The following is a 23,360-nucleotide window of genomic DNA, read 5'->3' as shown; positions in this document are numbered from 1 at the left end:
CCTTCACCGCGGAGGAAGTGAACATCGACTTATTCGAGGCAAGTGAAAAACATTCCAAAAATATATAATGATCACGTGGTGTAGTAACGTGATATCACTGAAGACACACACTCTTAAAATGTTTAAATCGCGCTCGCTGAAGGGGGCTAGATAGTGTTGCCAGTATTTTGTTATTAGAGTATCTTGGGACGGGTTTGGAACTGAACTGAACTGAATCGAACGGAATACTAAAAACTGAAATCAGTTTGGGATAGCTAGCGGTTGAATTGGGCTTACATTTACTCTTGATACCTCTATATGGTTAACCTAACGGTTTTACTTCAGTTTATGGGTTTTTGTATGGCTACAGTATATAGTGTAGAGGATCAAAGTTTTATCTCTCCGGCCATTTTTATGGCAATATATATGTACACTTTGAAATATTGTTTATCTCTTTTAAGTGTTTTGGAATTTTATGGGAGGGAGGTATCGGGCCGAAAAAATGGACAAAACGTCCATCCACCATCGGGTCCTTTCCCTTTTTATTCTTCTTCTACTTCTTTCATAAGTGATATATTGTGGAAAAAGTGCTTTTAAAATTTGTTCCAAGGCTGAGATTTATGAATAGTGTTTGTCACTTTGCAACTTGGGCTATATTTTCGAGGCGTTTATTGTTAAAAGGCTCGCATTCATTTTGCAATAACCATTGGCACCGTTTACGCTGATACAATTGTGATACCTTACAACAAAATTGAACATCCTCTCTCTGTAATATTTCACGGTGTCCTTTTCCGTACGTTTTTGTCCGAAAACCTTTTTGGCAACCAATTAGCTTGGTCTTTTTTTTCATTTCTGATAATACCAAAAACATCGTATCTTTTGAACTATTTCCACGTAAACTTTGTAACCTTTTTGTTGTAAAATTGTTCGTAACTTTATAGCTCGCTGTGTACTGTGTAGTAAGAATGTTTGACCACACACGAATTCGAATTCGTATTTGACCTCTACAGCATTTGAAAGAATTTAAGTCGAGTTTAAAATAGTTATAACTTGTGTTGGAATTAACGTAATAGCCCAAGGGGAGTGGACCGAGTGTAGTAAAAGGGGCTAATTACTAGGAGATACTTACGCCTAGTGACTATCTTCTTACCATGGAAAGATACAGCGAGAGAGAGAAAGAGAAAAAAAGAACTGAAATATTTAGGGAAGTGGTTCTGTTCTGTTCCATTCTACCTCTTCGGTAATGGGTGTGAAGAAAATTAAGTTCTTTTTCTATTTTTTTTTAAGTCTTGAGCGTTTTTACCTATAAGCCAATCGGTGTCAGGTACCTGAGAGCCACCTTAGCGACAGATACAATGACCCCAAACAACTTTACACGCTCGTGCTGGTTGTGGTAGTTCCTTTTCCGGTTTAAAAAAATTACACGCCAGTTTCATTTTCACGACAGTTAATTGAGGTTTAAGTTTAAATTGGTTATTTAAAATTATTATTTAAAGACCAAAAGAGGGCAGGGGTAGAAATATTAAATAATAAATATTTGGTTAAAGTCAAGTCAGGGATTTTAAAAATGGGTTAAAAAGGTCATGGAATAGTCAGGAAATTTGAGTTTCATCTAGAACTTCGCTCACGCATGGAGGATTCATACCATTTACCGCAGGAGGCCGGGGGCTACCTGGAGGACAAAAACCCGTCCCCCTGCTTTTGTCCTCCAGGTAGCCCGGTCTCCTGGTGTAAATGGTATGAATCCTCCATGTGTGAAAACTATCCATACCTGAAATGACAATATTAAATCATACAGTCGGCATACTATGCGAGTATGCCAAGTAACCTCTGGGAATATGGAGAGACACTATAGGGTCATTGGCGATCAATAATAAAATCATTGTAGCGCAAAGGTGCTGCTAGTCGGGTGTTTACTTACCTGTGGAATAAGCTAGGGGGGGGGGGAAACGCCGCCGCAAAATAACAAAAACATTTAAATATAAAGACATTTAAAAGAAGGATCGAGCGAGCGAAGAGAAATGCAATGTTTTCGGTCTGGTCAACCGTATCGCACTAGCTCCCTCGACAAAATATATCGTTTTTCTTCATTCATTCATTCATTGCCTTAATAAATTGGAAGAGTCTTTTCCATGCAAGTTTTAGTTAGTGTCAACGAATAAATAACACTTGGCGTGGCGTTAAATGTATTTTTTTGTCTTTGTACGGATTCGTTCGTCCGTGCAAATGACAATAAAACTGCAGCTTATTTCCTAAATAGGCTAATGTATGACAATATAGATGCCTTAAGTTTCGACCAAAAAACAGATTGAGGAATTTCAGAGTGTATACTAGCACGACACGAAACTAACTCGTTAAACACGCAACCATTTGCTAAATAATATACCCCCTAATTATTATTAGACGGGTTAAAAGTTGTTATACGGGGGGTCAATTATCTATGCGTACTCGTGGCTACGTGGTACCTGTGTCTTCGGAATCACTTTGGAAATACGGAATTATTCCCGATATCTATAGGGTTATATACGTAAGGCGTTTCCTATTTTAAAATTACACCATCATACTACCACGGGGGCAAAGTGGGCGGTTTGACCTTTTCTCTCTCTCTCTCTCTAAGATGCGGGTGGATTTCTTTATAGTACTATTTGTTAGTGAGGTATCTTTTAAGGACAATTAAGCGATGATGCGAAACAGATATACCGATCGGACCAAAGTTAAAAAAAAAACGAATCTTAATTGGGCCAGGACCCCTCGGTCGTGATGTGATACGCGTGTCGTGACAACGCGTTCCCAAGTAAACAGAGAAAGAGAGAGAGAGAAAAAAAAGATGGCCAATATTAATTTAATTTGAAGCAACACCTTATCATTGATACCTCAATTGATCGGGTGTTATGTTATGTTTTGTATCATTAAGTAATGTAATATATCTCTGTTTTGTAAAAAGTGGGTTGGTTGGGTGGCATAATGATGTTTGACAGGTTTTTCGAGCTGGATTATTTTTCAACAAACCACGGGAGCTAACAAACTTATTAAAGCTTCTAACATTCCCCCCCCACCCAACCCATTTTTATCCCCCCTCTTCATCTCTCTCTCTTTAAGTCTTAAGATATTCGGGGGTGGCTTCTTTAAGGACTGGTTCACGCAAAACGGGTTTAATTTACAGTAAAAAGAATAGAAAAGACGATCTACCTTTCCTATAGAAGAAAAGCCAGTCATTTGGTTGGTTAAATTAACTCTATTCATTTGCCTTCTGATTGGACGGCCGCTCAAGCTTCCTTCTCTAGCCCGCATTGCGCGGACTTTATTATCCTTTTTTTACATGGAAAATTTCTGTAATTGTTTCTAGAAATCTGTTCCCCCCCCCTTTAACTCTCTGGTAGAATTTCAGTTTGACGGTTTACTCAGATTCCTTCGCGCCTAAGTCCAGTTTGAAATATCTCGCGAAATTCAATCGAAATAGTCCATTAACAATCGGTATAATCGAGTGTTAAGATTGAATGATACTGGCGCGTTTTTAGTTTGGTTGGTATGAGTAACGGGCCAAGTTGTTCGCGATTTGGATAACAAATGTCCCCCGTAATGACTGTAAAAACCCATTATTGATATATTGCAATATTGAAACCCTTCAACAACTTGGGCGGCGACTTCTCAGTCAAATCGGACTTCAGTCCATCTCGAATCGGTCTTTATCCCCCGATACACAAAATCGAAAATCGTCTTAAAATTTAAGATAAGAAAATTTTCAGGATTAAAACTGTATATAAAAACGGAAGCGTTTAGTTAATCCGCATAGCGTTGTCGAACAACTCGGGAACGAACGAAAAAGTCCTCCGGGTCCGCAACAACCGAAAATTACCATACTGCCCTATAAGGACCACCGAAATATTCCCCCCCCCCTTATACTAGGATATCATCCCCCCTTTACGGAGGATAGTAGAGAACACAGGGGTGTACCTTTTTTTGTTGAGGGGTTTCCTAGGTACGGTTACCTACCGTTCCGTACCTCTGACCTCCTCTACCCAAGTTTGATTCCAGTTCGGGTCAAATCCGAAAGGGATGAAGAGCTAGTTCTCTCTCTCTCTCTCTCTCCCTCCCCAATCGCCATCCCGAGAAGAATCTCTCTCTCTCTCTCTTTTGCCTCTTCGCGATGGGGAAGAATAATTTTTTGGTAGATTTGCGGCCCTAGCTCGGTCCGTACCGTATCTAAAGAAGCGTGACTATCCGTACAAGAAGAAGCCTTCGCGTTTGACCCGAACCATCTCGTTCGAAGCCAACCACGTTTCGCGTTCCTTCGCCGAATGCCGATCTCGCGGTGGTGGTACCTTACCGGTTAACAACATTCGCGCTCGCGAGTTCAGTAACTATTTACTGTGGCGTTGTCTAAAAACAACTGGACACACGAATGACGTCACGCCATCGTGCGTGATTCAGTGATTATCTTTTAAAATTAATTATTTATCGTGTTGTGAAATTTTGGATGGATTTGTCAACATGAAAGGTAGATATATTGTTCTTTTCAAAGAGTGGATTAAAATTTCTGTTGTCTAAATTCGACCCATACTAAGGTTGCCATATACGCGAATAAATTTAATTTAGTACGGATTAATTTTTACGTCGAATTAAAAGTAGTAGTAGCAGTATCAGAATGGGTTAAAAATTCGTAGTTCGAGCGGCCTTATCAAACCCATTTTGAGATTGCGTCTAAACGCGTTGTATCGTCATCGTAATTTTAAAATTTAATCTCTAATCCCCTTTGGAGCTTGAATTTTATTGGTTTTAAATTGCTTTCTACGTTAGGTGCTAGCCTAAGCCTTTGCCTGGCCATTTTCAGTCTAGGTATTGTAGAAAGGGGTGTCCGAAATCTCTTAATCCGTAGCGTTTTGGGCATACCATTTCCGGTCCCTCGAGAGCTGCCTGGCAGTATGGACTTAAGCTTAATATTTTGAAAATCTTTCAATTTTGACGTGTATCGGAGGAGGGGGGATGCTTAAAACAATGTACCTATAGAATTTGATCCTCTCTTGATTTAGTTTTGGGCCTCGAGCTCGTTCGATATAATACGACTTAATACGGTTAATCCGAGAGGGGATTAGTGTAGTTACCGCGCTACATTCCCTCCGAGGATTGTCTAGAACGAAGCCTCGGACTTTGGTCAGATTTCCCATTATAACCTTTTCCCGATAAACAATTTGTCACTATATAGTTTTCAAAATTGCGCGGAAAGCTTAACGTTACCTGCATGCAGGGTTCGGGTTTTTTGCTGGCGGCCATTTGTCTTTCTCGCTCGGACGATGACGCTTTGGACATCTCTATTGTCCGGTGACCGTCCGTTATGTCGTAAATCGTCACTCCCTCCTCCCCAAGTTTTGTCACACTCCTTTTCCAAGCCTTTATCGACGTCTATTTTATCCTGGAAATATATTTTGTTACGAGTTTAGTCAGTGAATCAATCTATAGGCTAGGGATTAGAACTGGAGGTTATTTTTAAGCGACCTTCTTTGACCTTTGGGGAAATGAGGTGACCACCCGCGTATTAGCGTGGGTTTTTTTGGGTTCAAATGATCTCTTTTTGTAAAAGGTGTAAAATAGAATTTTCCCAACCAAATAAGTCTTAGAAAATCATTTGAAGCAGCGATGTCGAAAACCACATTGTCCGAAGGGATTATAGATAAGTGGGTGGACAGTTTCAATCTTTCTATACCCTACTGGTTTTTCCCCGTATCGGAGATAGAAGTATCTTATCGATGTATCTAACTAAACGTGTCGTTTGACCAAGAAAATAATCTATTTGGCCCCTTATTTACGACAAGACGACATCGTCTCAAAAGTCCTCTAAAGCTAGCTGATTTGACTTTCAAAAATTTTCCCGACTTCCGCACGCTATAAAAATATTCAGAAAACGTTTGGGAGGTGGGGGAGGGGGTGAAACGAGAGGTCGCGGGTCTCGCTTAAACCAGAACATCGATTTTAATGTATTCAATCTTAAAAATCATTCATTCACTGCTGGACTTCCCTTAGGATGGAAAGAAACGCGGGCGAGAAAACTAAACTTAAGTCGGTTTGGTTCAGAATCAGTTTCTTTCCAGTTCCACCCGTGGAGCGTGTGCATGCGTGTACTGTTTAGGCGCCAGTTTCTACTTCTTAACACCCCCGACAGTTTTTATTATCATTCTAATAAATCGGGATATAGGCCTAATTCCTAAACTCGGGAATTTGAACGCTGCTAAGGTCAATGATATGTTTGGCCCACCATATACTCTTACCAAATATTAAAAGATGTACCTGATACGTGGCCCCGGACTCTGTCGGTACTTAATTCTTAGTGGGTGGCGAATTAGAATCAATTGCTTCGAATATCTCCTAACTCCAATCGTACAGGTCTACCTTAATTTATGGACTTCAAAATTATTTATTTTTACATATTAACATAACTCTTTTTGCACCTGCAATCTCACGGTTCAACTCGACGAGATTTGAAATCTTTTAATAGATAGACGACCATATAAATCCTATAATTCTGAAATGGTTCTCTAAAATCTTATTATTTGAGTTTTACTTTAAGGGTAAATATGTCGAGATGGAACATTTTGATAAGATAAATACGATATCATAGTTTGATTTTCATATCGCTTTTGCAACTCTGAAAGGCCGCTCCGCTGCGCTCTTTCTGCAAAAGGGTATTAGACCCCAAAAATAGGCCTAAATTCGGGGGCAACGTGGTTTAAACTCGATTTGTAAACAGATTTTTTTTGCGAGCGCGCAAACAGACTGTTTATTCAAAACCAATATGTTTGTGACACGAGAATCGAATCCGCTTACTTTCGGACGATTTAAAGTTTAAACTGTAACGCCAGTAGCGCCCCCTAGGCAACCCCCCCCCCCCCCTGAAAAAAGAAAAAAGGATGATGGAGAAGAGGAGAGGAGAGATATTTCACAATAGCTGACTGGGCGCATGCCCGGAGAGTTAAGAAAGACCTCTTGGCGATCCATAAAGGGTAGCGACGGTGTCTACCTCTACCAACATTATTCGCACCAATCAATTACCAATATAAACAAATTTCAAAATTAGTTAGGCTAAATTTGTGGAATGTTCCCACGCTTGAAAGGGTTTCTGATGAGGATTTAATTTTAAATTCAACCAGGCATTCTTATTGACCTTAGCCAACGTTTCACGCACGTTGTTAGTTCGGCCTGAGCTGGCCTTGGTCTTTCTTTGTCCGTTTATTTATTTTTTATCGCTTTTTAAGCCCAAACTACTTTCCCGTTGAAATTATGTTTTTTCAAACGTTTTTTTTACCCAAATTTAGTTGTCGTTAATCGGGGAAACTATTGGTCCTTGAAACGCGACCGAGGGACTAATCACACCGAAATTAATTATTTTAGATTAAAGAGAATAGAATATAAGTTGAACATTTTTTTTTGGTTGCGGCAGTAACGAACCCCTCGACCCAAAAAACGTTTAATCTTAATTCAACTTCTATTTAGATACTTTTCAATATTTTCTCCAGTATTTTAAAACAATGCAATTGCTCTGTAAAATCTATTTGTTTCTCTCCAATTTTTCAAGAAAGACAATTACTGGTACATTTTGAAAAAACATTTTAATTAGATGGAGATTCTTTTATCCTTAGTTAAAGATACCTTATCTATCGATTTAACTTATCTCGCCAATTCATATTGAAAAATGTTACGCAAATTTCTGTACTTACGAAAAACTCCGCAATTGAGCCTTGTTAATTTACCGGTGATCTTGCAGCATTCTTTTTTTTGACCGGTCAACCAAGCGCCGAAATAAAAGTGAGAACTGCTTGAAATATACTTGAACCCTTGACTGGACTCAAAGTTCACCTTTGGTTTTAGTATCTTAATCAAAATATGGCGGCATAGATAGTTCTTATCTGTTTGTTGACAGTGTATAAACAAGTGATAGATCTTGTACCGCGCGGCTATTGCGAGACTCGATTTTGGGAAAGATAACCTTTGTTTTCGTACTTTTAATTATTTAAATTAATTACTAAATATTATTCCTTGTTTTTTTTTTTAAATAAAGCGGATGCCGACTTGCTTCTGCAAGACCTGTTGACTTGCGGCGTTTGTCAGAAAGAATTTGTCCTTTCTGACATTGTCAAGTTCATTCAACATAAGGTCCATCTTTGTAACAAAGAAAACTATAAACTTCAGAATAATTACGAAGATGGCGACGGAGATAGCAGCGACCATAGTGGTCCCGATGCCAACGCAGACACCAAACTACGGGTAAGAGACACGGCGTACATCCAGCCTGATGACTAGTGTCTTACTTGACCCGGTTATTTTTGTCGTTGCAGGTTAGCAATAAAAGGCCTTCGATCTCGGCTCCAATTACGCGTAAGAGCAGCCTGTTGGCGGCTCGCCTGGAGAACCGGGACCCTCACCGATCGTCGCCTTCGCCTTTACCGACCCCGGTCAGCGTGTCCGGCGGCTCTTCCAACGACACGCATCGCGTCAACGCGCGGAATCGAGTCGATATCAACGCGGACGGAGGACTGGGTGCCAAGGGAAGCCTCATTGGCGACCTATTCAACTCGTCCTCGGAGCGCCTCAGGTCCAGGAACTCTTCGCCTCATACGCCAAACTTCTTCAACAGTTTGCATAATCGGTGCAGAACGGCATCAAGCAGGACATCCAACAACGCCCTGCACGTTGACGTCTGCACGAATACAACGATTACTGGTAAGTTGAATCATTTAATTCGTAATCACTCGTAACCCGATAAAAACACGAACTGTTCTCGCGTTGTCTTATCGCGAATGAAATGACCCTTCAAGGCATACATGGCGAAGGTCCCGTGGACCAAAGGTCAGATAGTAATTATTTGAAGAGTAAAACAGGCCTATAAAACCGTCTGCGCAAACAATTCCTTATCAATCAAAGATTTTATGAACCCGTGACTACTTGAACTTTGACCTTTTTAGAAAAAGGGTAAATAAATATGTCACTGAAGGTTAGTTTCAACAATGAGCCAGGTAAGACAACCAAAGCCCCCAGGAAACCGTGTCTTGTTAAGGCGTTTCTATTTTGTCCGGAAACTGCACCCACCATTATGTAGTTGGGTTCTCGATTGAACTTAAGTTGTCTAAACCCAAAAATTCCAACGGGCCATTTTTGTGCCCAAAGAAAAAAGGAAATTGGTGTGTAATGGTTGAAATTTGTTTCGCCCTCGTACGCCAGGACCTACAAAAAAACACCCCGTCTCTTTCGAGAAACTACCCGTGTCCGAGAAGAGAAAGCTAAAGAACCTTTTTCTGAAATACACCCAGACACGTTAACTCTAACAATATTTCCAATTGTAAGCTTAGTACTGATAAGTTTTGACTGAACTTTCAAGTTAATATGTCCATTTCTTTGTGGTATAGTGGTAGTAGTAGGCCAAGGACGCTCGCTATAAGTTCGCCACCCTTTTTTCCTTCTTCTTAAGCTAGCCCATGGGCTGTGTATTGAATCGCGAAAACAGCTCCCGCCGAGAAAATTGAAAGTTTGACCTCGTATAGTTGAAAAGGTCAAAACTAAACTTCTTTCGGGTTTAAAAGGGTGTTTTTCCAAAATGTTTCGGCGGTGGTGGACGGACGGAAAACGCTTCCCTAATTTTTGAGCCATCGCCTATAAGATGCTATTCTTTCAAATATTTTTTTTTTACAAAAATTGTACCCAACGGCTTGCTTGGCTCGTCCTACGTGGGTTGTCCAACTATATATTGAAACATGAATATTGAACACACCCTATAGAATAAGTCCCCAATGTTTATCCACACTCACTCTGCGTAACATATCCAATATTCAATGAGAAATATTGTGAATTCACGCGGTCGCTTCGTGTAATTATACAGTTGGAAATTTAGCGTCGCGCCTTTCACGGGGTCAGGTGATTTTTCTTCTTTTAAAAAACACAAACTATTTATCGATTGTTTTGAGCTTATTTTGCGTAGGATTTCGACCTCCATAAGAAGAATATCTTAGTTATGGACTTCGGGGGTGAGGTTGGTGTTTTTTGCTTTGCTTTTACAATTCTTCGTGGCGCGGTTGAATCTTGTATTTGAAAACGTGCCTAATAATTGTATTGACGCCCCTGCAAGAAAGTTCGTTTTTTCTTCGAATTCTTATTCACTTATTTTTATTCTTTTCAAGTAATTCATTGATCTGCGCATGTCATTTCATAATACCCATAATTATTTGGCGTGACTGGGAAATTTTGGAATTTGCAATTTCAGCTTCGGTTTCGTTACATGGTCCGAATTTATATAATTTCTGGTTTTTGAGAGCTGGGAGTTGGCCCGTACCCCGTTTAAATTTAATTATCATAATCACTAATATTTAAATATTTATCGGTTGGTGGTTAGCCCCTCGTTTCGACACAATATTATTATAGGAAAAAGTGTATGTGTATATATATATATATTGTAGGTAAGCACGCGCTTGGTACGGTAATAGTAATCCCCAATGTCGTCGCTGGCGCATGCGCCGTCCATAGTTCTCCCGTCAGACACTCTAGAGATTTAGGATCACGTGAGCGATGATCACTTTTTTGACTGTATAAAGAATCCGTCATCCCTATAGCGCCAGGGACCGACCCCTACCCCCAACTACGATGCCCCAAAAATACAAAACTCTAGATCCCATTCTTCCCCGGAATCAGAAGGGTCACATAAATTGGATTTTCTAAAAAATTTTAGAACTAAATTAAAAAATGTTTTCTCTCCCTTCTATCCATCCTCCACGCGTAGGGGTTCCCGCGCTTTCTCTCCTCTCCTCTTCTTTAGTCCGTCTTCTGGGGGTCACAATGGGCCCCAGACATCTACGGTTACTTTTTAAGGCGTTCGGGTTATGACCTTTAAGACCTTTCGGAGTAAAAAAAATTTGCGATGGAACGCATTTTTAGTCTGTGATAATAACTGTAGTTCTTATTTCGAACCGTAGCTATAGTTAGGCTTAGGATAAATAGTAAATAGTGAAAGAACTGATTGTTGGATGGTTGGTTACTATGGGAACCGATCACGGGTACATTAGGCTTAACATTCAATTCTTAAGTCTGAAGTCTGCATGCGCTTGTGCCCAGTCAGCTAGTCTGTGATAGGGGTCGATGCATGCAGCGGCTCGAGTACTCAAGATGATATTAATCCAACGACTGACTACCAAAAGGGAGAGGGGGTTGGAGTGGGGGTTTGAGATGGGGTGAAGTCACCCTTTTTAGGGGTCGATTTTCGATTTTTTAAACTGGAGAAAAGGAGAGGGTTTTTGATGCGTAAGAAATACAGTGGTAGTCAACGTGGGGGGACAGCCCCTTTTGCATCTGGTGATGGTACGTACCCCTGGATGGATTTCCTTCAACTATTTGATAGGGGAACCCCTCTCGTTGCACCCTTCTTCTCCGTACCAGCCCCACCACCACCTAACGCCGAGGGAGATGAGACCACCTCGCCCGAGCCCCTAACGAGATCTAGCCTGCATGCTCCGAGTCACTATCCGAACTTGGCACCCCCTAAAGTAACACCATTGCCACTACCACCACCACCACGTGGCGTTCTAGTCTTAAGTCCGTCTAGTATACACCCCGTTTTATAGCATCTGCATTCCATTAGGAAAATGGTACGGTTACGGTAGCAGTTCAACTGATATCAGCTTCAGAATTTGCGAATTTACCCCTACTGGTCCCGCATATATAGACTAAGATATCGAATTTTTATACCAGGGCCTATTTTTTTGTTGTACTTTTTTAGATCTGTCTGGCTCCGAAACTCAATTTTTGACCTATTAAAATGGTACACGAGTCGGTAACGCTCTCCTTAGCATGGCTCCAAATTACTGCACTTGGACACTTGGTTACTAGTTAACTATCATCCATCTTGTATCGTGTTACCCACGCTTTAATTATTGTACATGGTATTTATGATATAGAGGTGCACGTATGTACTAACGAACAACCGGGCTGTCTGTCCCCTGTAGTATTAGATATCGTGAGAAGAAGCTATTTGTTATGGGAAGGTGAGCTCCGTGCAATGAGCGTCGCGCGAGGACCACAAATTAGGGTACGGCTTTTTCGCGTGACTGGTGGTGGTATCGTGAGATATCATTGTATTTTCAATCCGTGATAAATTTCTTTCTCCTCTCGGTTATTTTTACATAGAGTAAAACAAAAAATGCATGCGCGGCATTAACCATCAGTAACGTGTACTACTTGATGGATCTGCTGGTTAAATCTTAAGTCAACTATTTTCGGACACCGTTTCATTTCATTAGAAAAAAGAATGATAAAAAAAATCCTCGTCCAACTTTGTCCAAGAATAGGGCTTAGTCCAAATTCTTAACTTGTTTGGATCAATTTCAGTCGTGTACATGAAATGGTATCGTTCGTATTAAATATTTCACGTTGAACAGGCCGGAGTTTGCTGTATTTATTATCGGTTGACCATGTCCGCCCGCGATTCTAAATCCAATCGGAATAGTTAATAAAGTTAAACCCAGATTGAACTTACGATTACGGGCTCTGTTTCGAAGCAAACTCGGATTGAATTTTAGGAATATATCTAGTTTATATAAATGGATGTGCTCGTGCTTTAAAACAGAGAGGGGGTTGCGTTGGGGGGGGGTAGGAGAGTTGGTGGTAGTTGTAGTTGTAGGTCCATTTCAATCCATTACTCTTTGTCATTCAATTTCTTTAAAGGGAATCCTCGGGTATATCCGAGTCGACTGGCCGAGAAAATATGTGGTCATTACGTCAAGGATGACCCCCGTTGATGCTCTTCGTCCCTTCACTTTGCGCGCCCGTGTAAAGCTATGACCACCGTTACCCAAACCCCCCCCCCCCATTCCCGGGAAGATCCGATCGTACCAGAAAACCAACCGCCCCTACTCTAAAAAAATTCTGAAAAAATCTCAGTGTCCGACGAGGAGTGGCTCACACTTAAAACGCTAAATACTAAACTGGGAGGATATAATAACGGAACGATTAGTGTTAACCTCTCTAGTATATCAAGGCCATTCCAAACTATTTCAGTGAACTCGCTTCACGTTTACAGCTATAGGCTCGGGTAGGGAATGTAATTAGAATGGTTCTTTTTCTGGTATGTGAGTAGCCTCTCGGCGGGGGCTCTCCCCCTTATTTCGTGTCCCCCCCCTCGTACCAAGCATCATCTTGCGTAATTCGCGTCATCTATAAAAGGGTCTGTATATATACAACACTGGCCCTTCATGAAAACCAGGATTTTTTAAAAAAAAATCTTTGGTTTTGACTTTAAAAAAAAATGGTATATGATGGTAGAGGGATGAAGAAGGGAAGAAGGGGATTGTTGGAGGCAGGCGGGCGGGAGGGACTTAAATGAAGATGAATAATCGTCAAAATCCTGGTATAGTGGTGGTGGCCCAGCTCCAATATTAGAATCTATCCATTGCTTTTCGCGCGTCATAACGGCCAGAGTATCGTATAGTCCGTTTACAATCTTAAATTGACCACTGCGGAGACCAGTGTTAACATACCTACGCCACAGAAATAATTATTGTAGCCGTAAAAATTACCTTCAATTGGTCAATATTGTGCAATTAGAGCAATTGTATTCGTTCACCTTCTTGGTGTCTAATGGCGCACAAAGAGAACTACAAGGTCCACTCGGACACATTGTACTAATCATTGAAAGTTGAATTTAATTCGCTTATACTTGGGGATACTAATTTCTTTGTATTTTGCATTATTCTGTCCGCTTCTGTTGTACTTTTGCGTTTCCGTGTTTCGTAGCATCATCTCGCTCCCTCCATATCTTTTGAACTGGGGCTCTCGGGGGTAGGGGGTTTGGTAGCGCTCGCGCTATCTCTGGGTGCAGTGGCGTCAGTTCCGGGTGAACTGTTGTAGCTATCCTCCATCCTCTTGATGTGGGGGGGGGGCATCCCCCCCGCCTCTGTATCCCTGGATAAAAAACCTTAATCTTTTTCCTCCCTTTTTTAACAAAGCTTTTTGTCGGGGGTGAGTATGGGAGGGGGGCGTAGAGGCGAATGGGGGAAAATCCCCTCAGATTTTAAACTGGGTCGTTACGAGGTGTTTGATGATATGAGACTATTCTAGACTAGGGCCCTAATTTCAATTAACGGTTAAGTTTAAAAAAAGAAAGAATGAACAGGGGAAGTAGATTAATTTTTGGAAAAGAAAGTGAATTAAAATGGTTCAAGAAGAGTGTACAAAGATAATTAAAACTTGGAAATTAATTTACTTCTGATTAAACACTATGTAATGAAGGGTTGGTTTCCGGGCGACGCGTTATTTTAGCGGAACTAATTTAAATACACGGTTCGTTGAATTAGGTAGTGTTTAACTTGTTCTTAATCACTTTAAATTCTATGGTTTTAACGATGTCCCCTAAACTTTAAAAATTTTGACTCCTTATATATATATATTTTTAAAACTGGACCATGGGTGACGTGATGGGGGTCCAGTCCCTGACCAAGGGGGACCAACCACCCACACGTACCCCCCTCCCTGCCCCTCCCTCCCCCGCTTTCCTTACTGTTCCTTCCGGCTATGGCTTCCAAAAAATTTAAAAAAAAGGCCCCCGTCATTTTCCCATAGTTTCCGAGACAGACGGTTTTTTTTTAAAAAGTTAAAAATGCCCTTCTCATAGCCCAAAACTGTATGAAAACACGGTGGGAAGAGGAAAGAGATCCGTAGCGGGGGAAAAGGAGCACCGAGAGTGAGAGAGATGGAGAGAGAGAAGGATGAAAAAAAAGTTGAAAGTAAAATCATTTTTCATCCTTGTGACTCGAATCGTGATGTATGTTTATTGTGGCGAATCACGGAGAAGAAGAAGAGGGGGGGTTTACCCCCAGTTTTACGCGTGCTGGATTGTGCTACTCCATACCGAGGGGTTGGACAATCATCCTTCTTATACACGTGGATATAGTTTTCATTTTAAAATTTTTCCAAGGAAGGCACAACATGGAGAAGTGGGGGAGGTAATATTGAGATAAGACTAACGGATTTTAGAAACTGATAAAAACATATATATATAGAATATAATATGAGAAACCTCGGGGTGTATTTTAAAGAAAAAAGAGCTGTATTCTATAGTTGACGTGGTCCGGTTTCCTAAAACTGCTCAATCTTTTTTTCCCCCTTCCGAAATTTAAAAAAAAAAAAAAATAGGAAAGAGACAAACTTGAATATATTTAATTCTGGCCAGAATATTCTATTTAGACTTATTTACACTCTAAATTATGGTCAGCTTAGGCTTATTGAATGAAATAAATCTCCTTATTTTTCTTATTGTTATTTGTTCGGCGAACCTCACGTTGGCTGCCCCGTTTCTGTCTGTTAATTAAACTCTATTTATTCATTTTTTAAAATATAATTATCTTAAGAGGAAATAACTTTGTAGTATTATAATTTTCATGATGAAATGAAATAGATTCTTGTTAAAATTTAATACGTGATGCGTGGCTATTTCTGATTTGTCCTGGGAGATAACTAACCGAGGGACGATCCATCCATTTTAATGGTTTTGAAATAGAAAGAAAGAGATAACGAAAATTTTTGACAAAGAATCTCTCTATTTTACGCGGTTTGGATAATTTATAAAACCGCGCGTTGAGTCTTTTTCAATTTAAAAAAAAAAAACATTGTAACATTGTAGAGCAGCGCAGTGGCTTCTCCGCGGACACTCGGACTTTTAGAGAAGCTCTCTTACAGGGGCCGGGAGGAAAGTTTTTATTTTCCCCCAGTGGTGTTTTGAGAAAAAGATAAATTTGAGCAACATGATAAACCGTTTTCTAATGTTCATGATCCCCGTCAAGTAGACCTCAAATTTGCTACCCCCTCCTCTCCCCCCGCCCTTTATCGGTTCTCCCCCCTCCACTCCCACTTTAATGGTACAGACTGCAGCCAGAGAACCCCCAACCCAACCCAACCCAACCTAAAAGAGAAAAAAACTTAAAAAAAAAAAAGAAAATCGATTTTAAGGTTGGGGAAAATTTGGAATCAACTCCGAACAACGTTGAACCCTAACATCGCACTTTATTCAATACCAGTAATTATTTGATTAAGATTAACAATATGTTTTTGTTTGTTATATGTACATTGTAAACAACTGTAGCGGTTTGTTTACTCGGACACCGCAATCTGTTTTCTTCATTGATATTTCCCGATGAGCTGGTGTTGACCGCCAAACTACAAAACCAGACTGATAAACAGGAAGTTTTTCACGGTGCATGGGGGAAAGGGTCGCGTGACAATTAGCTTCGTTCTTTATTGACCATTTATGTCCGGTTTCCAAAAGGGAATGGATGGATGGTAACGTACTTGAAGGGTTTATATGATCGCGGCGCGGTGGACACAAAAGGGGGATATGGACATGTCTGGGTTTCGTTTTGAGACTTGTCTATATCCGGGCAGGTCAAAGTCAAAATGTTAAATCTCTTTGGGAACCCATGGACCATACACTGACTGACTGACTGGACGGACGGTCAGGAGAGAGGTCGCAACCGCTAAAAGGTTATACGCTCGAATACTGTACTGTCTGTCCAATTTGTAAGCGATGGACCAACGCCACCTGGTGTCCTTTTTAAAATCGCTTTTGGTGCGTCGAACTCCTTTGCATTGTCCGCTGGCTGGCGGGCATCGCGCGGGGAAAAATATGGATTCATGATGGACCACCGATTTTGGGTTGAGAAACTTGAAAACCATTATAAAAGGACATTATTTGCCCCTTCCTTTTTTTTTTGACTCGGACCTTAGGGGGTTTTGTCCATTCTGATAGAGAAAGAGAAGGGGGGGGGGTAATTGTTGTAAAGTCGTCCTGGGTTCCTGATGGACCTCCATTTTAAACCATTCATCACCCATACACCGGACGGACGTTAACCATTTTTCAAACAAATTTATACACCCGAAAAAACCCCCCTATACTCGCCCCCCCCCATTTTTACGTTAACAAATATACCTTATGCCTACCTTTAAGGTAGTGCTGATGTCCTTTTCATAATTCGCATATCAATTTGTGTCCGACGAATTTTCCCAATTTTTAACGGACAAATAATTTTTTCTTTCCAACTTAAAAATCACGTTGCGAGATTCTAAAGGGATAGTGTCTTAATTCTCTTTAATACAAAGGGATAGTGTCTTAATTCTCTTTAATACAAAGGGATAGTGTCATTAACTTAACGCCGCTTTAACAAGTAACTCTTAGTCCGTTTTGTGATACCTTTATTTGTAAATCCCGCGTACTTTAGACCACTTTATTCCAGGTTATTTATGAGGTGATAAAGATATCAAGGGCGCGAGAGCCACCCACCCACCCAACGCACGTGGTGGTGGTGTTGCGGACGACGTGTTCGTTTTTATGTCCCAAAAAATGGTACAATACGATCTCCATCTTGGCCCTTTTAACCTGAGTTCTCCAAATATATGTTCAACACGATTGTCGCCTGTCCAAATCTTTCCCTATCACTCCGACGTATTTACCCAATGTCAACTTATACTTGTCATAGAAATAGGCGCCCTTGTCAGGACGGGAGGGGATTGGGGGGGGCAAGGGGCTACTCGGGATATTCCGATTTATGGGACCCAAGTCCACCCCCGCCGCCGGCTCTTGAACTAGTAACGCGGTAAGTACGTCACGTGGTACACTCCCGGGGTCTACTAACACGGTTTTGTACACTCGGAATCTTTTATAGTCATCGGCTCATAAATTCTGGGACCACCACCGACACCAGAACAGAAAAAAAGAACCATATTGGGATTTAATCCGTGAAATTCACCCCAAAATATCACGAAACTGCTTTTAAATTAGGGGATATGGAATGTATAGTAGGGATACACCTAGGTGCAGGGTCTTTTCGTGAGTCTTAGTATATAACACTTGGTTCAATATCGAGCTTGCATTCTTGTTTAATAATTAAATTATGCATAGTTTTCTGCCTAGGAGGATTCATACCATTTACACACAATGAGGCCAGACCCAAAGTGGAGACCATACTTAGTCTCGCCTCCTTGTGTGAAAGGTATAAATCCTCCTTGTTTGAAAACTAAGTAAACTTAAAGAATTTTACCTACGTTTGACCGTATACTTTTGACAAGTAATTGCGTTAGAATTAAACTTGGTATTCATCCATTTTGAGAAATAGTAACTAACCTTTATGGGTGACTAATTTAGCGTGAGCCCTTGCAACTTACTATTCCTTAGCTCGTATGGATCACTAATTTAGCGTGAGCCCTTGCTTGACACGGGCACCGAATTTTCTAATAGGCTTAATTCCAATTTGGTTCCTTAATGTACGTACCCCTTTCGTAATTCCGTTCTGGGCATTCATTTGGTAATAGTTTTAGGACTGTCGGTCATTATCATTGACGAGACGACCCCTAACTTTGATGATAACCTGAGGTGGGTTCGAGGGGGAAAGGTTGGTTCCTTCATTCCCATTGTAGCTAAAAGAGATATACTCTCCTCATTCTCTTAACGCGTTAATGGCCAGCAGAGACCATCGCTAAGCCTTGCCTATAGAAGTAACATTAAGCCCGAGTTCCGAGTTTTTTCCTATGCCACCTACTTACCTACCTCCGTCGCTTTTTGGATCGGGGACGGTTGGAGTTACTTCTAGCTGAGCCGGTGTCAAACAAAGTTTCCTCTAATTATCCAATCGAGAGGCGTAAAGAGATTATAATTGTTGATTTGGGGTAAATTGGCCCCATTGCGACCACCGCCACTGCCCCCTTTCATCATCCCGCTAGCTGAATAGAAGAATACCTTCGGACTTACTTCCTCTTATTATAATTTCGGGGATGGGGGGCAACTGAACCCCATTAGAGACAGAGACGACGACGAGTGTGTGACACTAGCGAGAGCGACGGAATAGTTTGGAACCAATTAGCCAAAAAGTTCGACACTCTTTTATTCTCCCTCAGTTTTTTTCTGTTTCCTTTGGAGGTAATTTCTCCACGGACGGAACTCTTTTGCCAACTAATGTCTAGGACTACAATTTAGTAACTTGAAATGGCGCCTAGAAGAGTTCTCATTTGGGTTAGGATAATTTATTACATTAACTGATCAACATCTGATCGACGAAACCAGACCATTTTTCAACTCCTCGAATTTAGTTAAAATTTTCATGAATTTTTTCATGATTAAAAGTTTTAAAAGCACTTAACGCTTTAATTAGAAGATTGCAATATACCGCGTTCAATATTCACGTAGTAATGAAATAAATTATTTGACTTATTTTTTGGAAATGGAATGAAATAAAACAACACACGCGGGTTGGGGGAGGGAGGGTGCTTTGTGCTAATTACCTACCATCCATGGTTGTTGCTATTTCACCCATTTCCAAAAGTATATACTCGAGCTTAAACTTCAAACAGAGCCATCCTCATCCTGGTAGATAAGTTTGGTTTCCAACCCCACCCGTAAAAAGGAAGGAACGCTTTGGGAATCCATTTATTTTTCCCCAAATTTATTTTTTTCTCTCGTAAGTTTTGGGTTTTAAAAGTTCATAAAGAAGCGGCACGCGGAGAGTTACGCGCCTCCCTTATTAAGCGTTCTTCATTAGCTGGGACAGATTTTTAGGTTACCCTTGAGAATTCCGTTTCGGATTCCCCGGGATTCTCTGGAACCCCCTCGATCCTGCACCACCGACACGGACTGCGTGGAGAGAGAGACACAGAGACACGCCTGACTTCTATTTTTTTTTTACGTTCACCTCGAGAATTTTAAATCCCACGTCACTAAATACCAACACACACCGTGGAGTAAATTGTAGCATCACCACCCCCATCGTCTCTCTAAAACTTTGGAAATTCAAACTGTAGCCAGGAAATTTTTTAAAAGCGGTCGGGTGATACGCTTTTTGGTAAGAAGAAACTTACGTCCCCAATGTATCCATCCCTTCCCGGCATGCCTAGCGCGCGCACCAGTCTTTCTTAATTGACGCGGATCGTTGATTCGTTTTTCGAAGGGACTCCCCCTCCCCCCGGTCCCCCAAAAAGTTTCTCTCTTATATAAGGCCAGTGCCCAACCAAAACTGGATCGAAGACCCCGTTCGCACTCTTTCACGACTTTAACCCCATTCCGGAGTTACCAAGCGCAGTTTGATTTAAATCAGTTCAGGTGTACCTCGAGACAATGCTTCATTTGGTTAGATAGTTAACGATTGGGACCAGTTTCGATTCTTTATATTAATTTTCTTTGATGACTTCTAGGTAACAATGGGGGGTAATGGGAACGTGTCTTCATTCTGTAGAGTTTTCTAGTTAGTCCTGATTTTGCCGTAAATCCTTGGAAAAAAAAAGGAAATATAGATCTAGCTCATTGGCTTCTCCTTCTGGCTAATACTAACTAGCGTCCTCCTCTTGTCTGCTGTCCAGGAATACCAGGACCACCTTCCTTTCTTCGCCGCGGACTCCTGGCTTTCTATAGACAGTGATCCCGTTGTTCGGAGTATGCTTCGACTCCCTGTTCTAAAAGAAAAGGGCAAAAAACTCGGCGGCGACGTCGACGGGTTTTGGGCTCTTCGCTGGCACTTTCTAAAGTGTCCAGCCGGGTGATGGATGATCTATTATGTTCCTCGTGTCACCAGCTGAGACGTAGAAATAGTTCCGCTGCCCCATCCCAAGGAACACACCGGTCTCGACGACTATCTCACCTACACCCCGCACCCAAAAGCTTAGCGAATACGTCATTGGGGAACTTACCGATCCAACTCCCCTTATACCCTACTTTTTTCTAATACCACCCGTTCTGCTAGTCCCTAACGGTCGCGTCCCCTTGGATTGGGAGAGACGGACGGTTCACCTACCCCCTTGCCCTGATTTCGACTTCAATGAACTTCCATTTGGACCGTACGTGTCTCACTCGTTTTTGAAAGAACAGTTCTGTTTTGATCAAGGAAATTACTCTCGAACATATTGGTCTACTAAAGAACCGAGTTGTATTTCTTATATCTATGAGTGGCTGAGCAGTATCACGTGGCATTTCTCTGTCGGTCTCTCATTAAGAAAACTGTCTCGTTTATCGGTTTGGCGTCCTGGTTGCTCGACTCGTATAGTACGTAGTGTCTCTGCTATTATAGGTTTTAGCTTTACGCGGGGGTCCCGAGCGCTAATCTACGGGTTGAACCCAAAGAAGAAGCGACTTAAGGAGAATAGTTGGGGGGCTAAACGGAATTGGTATACCGGTGGGACGAGAGAAGGAGAGAGAGAGAGGCGCGTGCCGTTCCTGACATTGATTGATTCTCCATTGATGACCCGGCACAGGAATATTTTAATTTCCTGGCCAATGGAAGAAACTTGTAGTAGGCTTATAACCAACTAAACCTTCCTCCATTCTCCCCGAGCTACCCGAGTCTCAATTTTTTGGAACGGGGATGCTCCTTTTCCGATAAAACTTCTGGGAACACAATGACTATAATAAGATAGTACCTATGCCAAGTTAAAAACTTCTTAAACACTTTTCAATTTTGGAGTCTTTAAGTTCAAAAGATGAACTTGTACGGATTTTTTTACAAGATTTATAATTTAGATCTTAACTTTTTTTTAAAGTGTGACATGTAGGTTAACCTAATTTTTTATCGGTTGCCGAGTTGGAAGTGATTGGGTTGTTTTAATTACCATATTTCTAATATCGCTCGTTTGTTTTTTTTTCTCGTTCATTTGTTTCGATAGAACCAACCACTTTAATTTGCTCAACTTGCAAGTCATCTTTCCCGTCGGCTTGGCTCCTGCTCCAACACGCTCAGAACACGCACGGATTAAAGATCTACTTGGACACGTCCAGTAGTTTATTGGTGTCGTCCGCTTCGGCTGTCGCCGCGGCGGCGGCAGCGAGTGGCGCCGGTAACTGCTCGAATCGTTCGACGCCATCGGCTTCTTCCGTACTCGGTTGCCTTCCTTCGCGCGATAATACGCTCGCGTCATCGGTCTCGTCACTGGCGCCCTTCTTGGGGGGAGCGGGCACAGCCTTGGACGCCACGACCTCTCAACTGCTTCGGGTTCCTCTCGGAGAAAGGCAATTCGTCGGTTCTTCGCTCACCGCCAGTGCCCTCTTTTCCCGTCCATCTAGTCAAGACATTGGACTGATAAGCGAACATTACTCCAGGTTGAACAGTAGTACCTCGGCGTTGAATAGTTCTTCGAACCAGGCGTCGGCCGTCAACAACGGATCGCTGAGTATCACGGCCGCCGGTGGAGGGGGCGGCGGAACAACCACTAGTGCCACGGGACCCTCGTCCCTCAATCCCTTCGACACTCATCACGCCTTCGAAAAGATCCGGGTCCCGCCTTTGGGACTCTCTTTCGAACCGCAGATGGACTTTTATTCGCAAAGGCTCAGGCAATTAGCCGGGGCTACTAGTCCCAATACGGCCGCGTTGACCGCCGCGACCCCTTCGCCGAGGAAACCCACGCCGCCTTTCGGCTCCGGGGGAAGTCACCACGGTGGCCCGAATACGAACGCCTCGTCCCATTCTTCTTCGGAACCTTCTACGCCGACACCGTCTCAACAAAGCAAGGACCATCACGCTCAATCGCGCAACTCGTCTTCCTCGAACGAGAAGGAAAAGCCGCCCTTAATCGTCCTCCGCTCGAGCTCGCCCTCTTCCAACGGAAGTAAAGGAGGCGGCAGTACCCATAACGATCTTCAAGAGGGTTCCCCCAAAGTCAAGCGGTGCGAGTTTTGCGGCAAGGCTTTCCGCTTCCAGAGCAACCTGGTCGTCCACCGACGCTCGCATACGGGCGAGAAACCCTTCAAGTGCGAGATTTGCCAACACGCTTGTACGCAAGCCAGCAAACTTAAGAGACACATGAAAACTCATCGCAATAAAAGCCCCGGAGACTCTACCATATCAGAGAACACCAGTATGGGTTCCGCCAGGTAAGATTCTCCTAGAATTCTTTTGACTAAATTATAAACCACCAAAAGCTCAAGACGTTCATTAGCTAATAAAGTACCCGTCTTGGGATGGTTGGTTCCTTTTCAGATCTACGCCGGACTCGGCCGCCGGGGGCGAAGGTCGCGCTTCGCGTGACGAAGACAAAGAGGGCGGTCGAAACGAGAATGGCTCGAGGAAACGTCATCGAGAGAGAGAAGCGGATGACGGCAACAATTCCGATAGTCAGGCGGTTGATATCGAGGATGACGACGACATGGATGAAGAAGATGAGGAGGAAGAGTTGGAACCCGAAGATGAAGACGAGAATTCGACCGACTTGATCGCCGAAGACTTGACCACCAACAAAAGCGTCGGCGAATCGTCCAATCCGGCAGACTTGAGGTGTAACAACAAAGAACCAAAATCGGAACCCGCCGAAATGTAAATTTTACTATCATTCTTCTTCTATTAGTTTTGTTCCTATTTTTTAATTGGACCAGTACTTATAAAGTC

The 23,360-nt window shown here is 42.1% G+C and overlaps 1 protein-coding gene and 1 long non-coding RNA gene across 5 annotated transcripts in view; one reads left to right on the top strand and one right to left on the bottom strand.

Annotated features, from left to right (window-relative positions):
- Positions 1 to 23,360, top strand: part of LOC149718111 (B-cell lymphoma/leukemia 11B-like) — a 126,394-nt gene that overhangs the window by 96,116 nt on the left and 6,918 nt on the right. For 3 of the 4 annotated variants that reach the window (XM_089867502.1, XM_089867503.1, XM_089867501.1), the window contains exons 3-6: positions 8,030 to 8,235; positions 8,307 to 8,691; positions 21,643 to 22,849; positions 22,956 to 23,288. In XM_089867502.1, coding sequence (XP_089723628.1) covers positions 8,030 to 8,235; positions 8,307 to 8,691; positions 21,643 to 22,849; positions 22,956 to 23,288 — 2,131 coding nt within the window. Of the gene's footprint in view, positions 1 to 3,481; positions 4,478 to 8,029; positions 8,236 to 8,306; positions 8,692 to 21,642; positions 22,850 to 22,955; positions 23,289 to 23,360 lie in introns of those variants that run through there. The other variant, XM_089867504.1, reaches the window with a different exon arrangement.
- LOC149718112 (uncharacterized) lies at positions 4,727 to 7,748 on the bottom strand. The gene is made up of 3 exons (XR_016382662.1): positions 7,689 to 7,748; positions 5,215 to 5,389; positions 4,727 to 5,150 (listed from the first exon to the last, which is right to left on the bottom strand). It is a non-coding gene; the product is annotated as an uncharacterized LOC149718112 (long non-coding RNA).

The sequence above is a fragment of the Phalangium opilio genome, unplaced genomic scaffold (genome assembly GCF_054372755.1).
Source record: "Phalangium opilio isolate 3A_F unplaced genomic scaffold, DU_Popi_V2 ptg000002l_1, whole genome shotgun sequence".
In the NCBI taxonomy this organism is placed as follows: Eukaryota; Metazoa; Arthropoda; class Arachnida; order Opiliones; family Phalangiidae; genus Phalangium; species Phalangium opilio.
This window is presented reverse-complemented; position numbering and strand designations above follow the sequence as displayed.